The sequence below is a fragment of the Chaetomium globosum genome, genomic scaffold, assembly GCF_000143365.1.
Source record: "Chaetomium globosum CBS 148.51 scaffold_1 genomic scaffold, whole genome shotgun sequence".
Lineage (NCBI taxonomy): Eukaryota > Fungi > Ascomycota > Sordariomycetes > Sordariales > Chaetomiaceae > Chaetomium > Chaetomium globosum.
Genome location: NT_165976.1, coordinates 1,837,576 through 1,840,427, shown reverse-complemented (window position 1 = coordinate 1,840,427; position 2,852 = coordinate 1,837,576). Strand labels below are relative to the sequence as shown.

General features: G+C 55.5%; 2 protein-coding genes across 2 annotated transcripts; one reads left to right on the top strand and one right to left on the bottom strand.

Moving 5' to 3' along the window:
* Window positions 1-222: 222 nt before the first annotated feature.
* On the bottom strand, window positions 223-774 carry CHGG_00607 (uncharacterized protein; the record flags this gene model as incomplete). Its single annotated transcript, XM_001219827.1, has 2 exons — window positions 223-226; window positions 323-774. The coding sequence occupies 2 exons, from the start codon at window positions 772-774 to the stop codon at window positions 223-225; spliced, it is 456 nt and encodes a 151-aa protein (XP_001219828.1).
* Window positions 775-2,241: 1,467 nt separating this feature from the next.
* CHGG_00606 (uncharacterized protein) lies at window positions 2,242-2,541 on the top strand (the record flags this gene model as incomplete). The annotated part of the gene is made up of 1 exon (XM_001219826.1): window positions 2,242-2,541. One exon carries the CDS (start codon window positions 2,242-2,244, stop codon window positions 2,539-2,541), a length of 300 nt encoding a protein of 99 aa, XP_001219827.1.
* Window positions 2,542-2,852: the final 311 nt, after the last annotated feature.

Below are 2,852 nucleotides of genomic sequence, written 5' to 3'. Positions count from 1 at the left end.
ATCGAGCCCTTAAGCTCGCGGGAGACGGACATACTGTTTTGATTCCGCAGCCGACGGACGACAAACATGACCCGCTGAATTTGAAGCTGGGCGAAGAAACACGCAATCCTGTTTGTTGTGGCCTTCGTTTCATTCCTTCCTGATTATGGAAGTGCCACGGGTGCGGTAACTCGGATCCCGCAAGCCGAGTGAGTCCCCCTTTGCTTGAGTAGTGAGAGTTAGCTACCTATATAAATAGTGAGTGGGGGGGGGGGGTTGGGAGAAAGAAGATTGTTGAAGTTGAAAGGGGTTGGGGGGTAAAGAAAGGAGAGACAAAACATACAGAGCAGCGCACTTGGCGATGGGCCGTGCGATGTTGGCCGGCAGCACCTCCCTCCCCAACCCGTACTCCTCGCCCCTGACGAAGCGCTCGTGGCACGGCTCGAGCAGGTAGGCGGACGCGAGGAACGAGTAGTCCCTGTACAGGGCGTTCATGAGCGGCAGGTTGTCCTTGTACTTGTCGACGGCGTCGGTGAGGTCGGGCAGCTCCTTAGTCACCGTGTCGCCCAGCTTGCTCTCGGCCAGCAGGCCAGGCTCGCCCGAGAGGGTCTTGACGGGCATGCGCTGGAGGATGGACTCGAGCGCGTCGAACTCGGCCGGCAGTGTCACGATGGGATCCATCCGGGGGAGGAAGCCGCGGGTACTAGACACCATAAAAGCCGGGAGGGACATGTCGTCTGGACGGGTGTCGTCCAGGACGGTGTAGGGGGCCATGGCGTGTCCGAGGGAGCCCATGGCGAGGAAGGATAGTTTTTTTTAAAAAAAGAAATAGTTCAACAGTGGTGAAAAGACTGCCAAGTTGAGCTGTGTTGACCTCGGTGTTGACCTGTCTGGTGCTGAGAGGATGTGAATTTGGGCGGTCGAGTTGTGCGCCTATATAGACGGTGGCCGGAATGGATTCCGGCCTCTGGGCGTCTCATTTTTGAAGGCCCCGGTTACCTGACTGCCAACCAGTCTTTCGTTTCGGGAAGACGCATTTCTCTTTGTCATGACATCGGCGCGAGACCACATGATCAAATGCGAGTCCCTCATCCGAAGTTGATTCCCGACGTGGCACGGAGTTGGTGATGATCAAACATCTATCATGAAGCTGTACTGTGTTAGCCGGTGGCGGTTCATTTTCATCCAAGTTGGATACGAACAAGAAGGGATGTACCCCAGGACGTCTCGAACGTGTATTAACACTGGTTAATTATAAAGTCAAAAACAGATCAACTGCGAGCCATGTCAACTATATGCCATATGATGCAAGGCTATGTTGTTGACGTTGACATCTTATCTCGTTGAAGATACCCTCACACTTACACTTTCCACTCCACCCCAGCCCTCGACCGCCTCTTCGTTAGCATGATGGCATGGCACGGCGGAGTGGCTGACTCGTGTATGTAATGGGAACCAGGGGGACCCGCTCTTCTCCGGGCCTTAACCGGGCCTCAACCGGGCCTCAGCCGGGCCAGCAAGGGAGTCGAGCGGAGCCAAAACCGGCCGGACGAATTTCCGGCCGTTAAGTTCGGGGGTCCGGAGTGAAAACGGTGCTTGGGCCGTTTCGTGACGAATTATCTTTTTTTTTTTCTTTTTTTTGGAAGGATGGAAATGCTTTCTGATGGGGAAAACGCACTTACACGGCACCAAGTCCGAGCCATGAACCACTTTTCCCCTCCTCTTTTCCCTCCCCCTCCTTGACCTCGGCTCAACCCCTGTAGAATTTAGTGAGTTCTTCTTCCATTTTGTTGATATTTCTCTTGATATATTTGATCTAACTCTTCATTCGTCCAGTGCTATCGTATTCACCGTATAAGCGAAACCATCAACTTGGCGCTCGCACTCACGCCCTTGGCTCGTCATGTTGTGACTCTTCGGTGTGCAATGGGGCAATCCATTGTCACCTTCCGTTATCGGCGAGTTTCTTCCTCTGTGCGTCAGAAAGTAGGCCATGAGATATCCACAAAGGAGTGGATATAAATCTGGATGTTGGCCGTTTCCTCCTTGTTTAAGATCCAGCCGAAGTCCCCCCCCCAAGTGCGTTCTCTTCCCGTACAACCTGACACGTGCTAAACCACCCCCCTGCTTCACCGTTACCGGCGTTTACCCCACACGGCACTTGCAACCCCGAGTCCACCCGTCCGATCCCGCCCCGGTCCGTTCTCCCCCGAGCCTCCGAACCCGGCCTCCTCCGTTATCACCACGTCGACAACACCCACCATGGCCGACCTGTCCACTACCCTCCCGCTTACCCGCGCCTCGGTGCAGGCCGCCCATGAGCTGATCAAGCCGTACATCCACGAGACGCCGGTGCTGACCAACTCGACCCTCGACCGGTTAGCCTCGACGCCCCGGACCGAGGCCGAGCTGGCAGGCTCCGAGTGGGCCGGCCGCACCCCCGCGAAGCCCGTCATTCGTTTCTGGTTCAAGTGCGAAAACTTTCAAAAGATTGGCGCCTTCAAGGCGAGAGGTGCCTTTCATGCCATCGAGCGGCTGAAGCAAGAGCCCGGGGTGGGCTGAAGGTGGTGGCCGGGAGAAGGGCGTGGCCACGCACAGCTCTGGTAGGTTCACTTACACCCATGTCCATCCAGTTATACTGTCTTTCACAGGACGCTGCCAGCGCTGTGTTGATATTTTGGTCTGGGTTTACACCCCTCACCCCCCCCACCCGCCCCAATGCTAATAAAGAACCCTATCTCGCGCTCCTGTTAATGCGATTGTGGTCAGCTTGGAAATATACTATGACACTGCCTTTTTCGGCGGGTCGATCACCGTGGCCGGACTAAACCAATGACACTGGCAAGCGCCGGCACTATAAAACGGATGGAGCA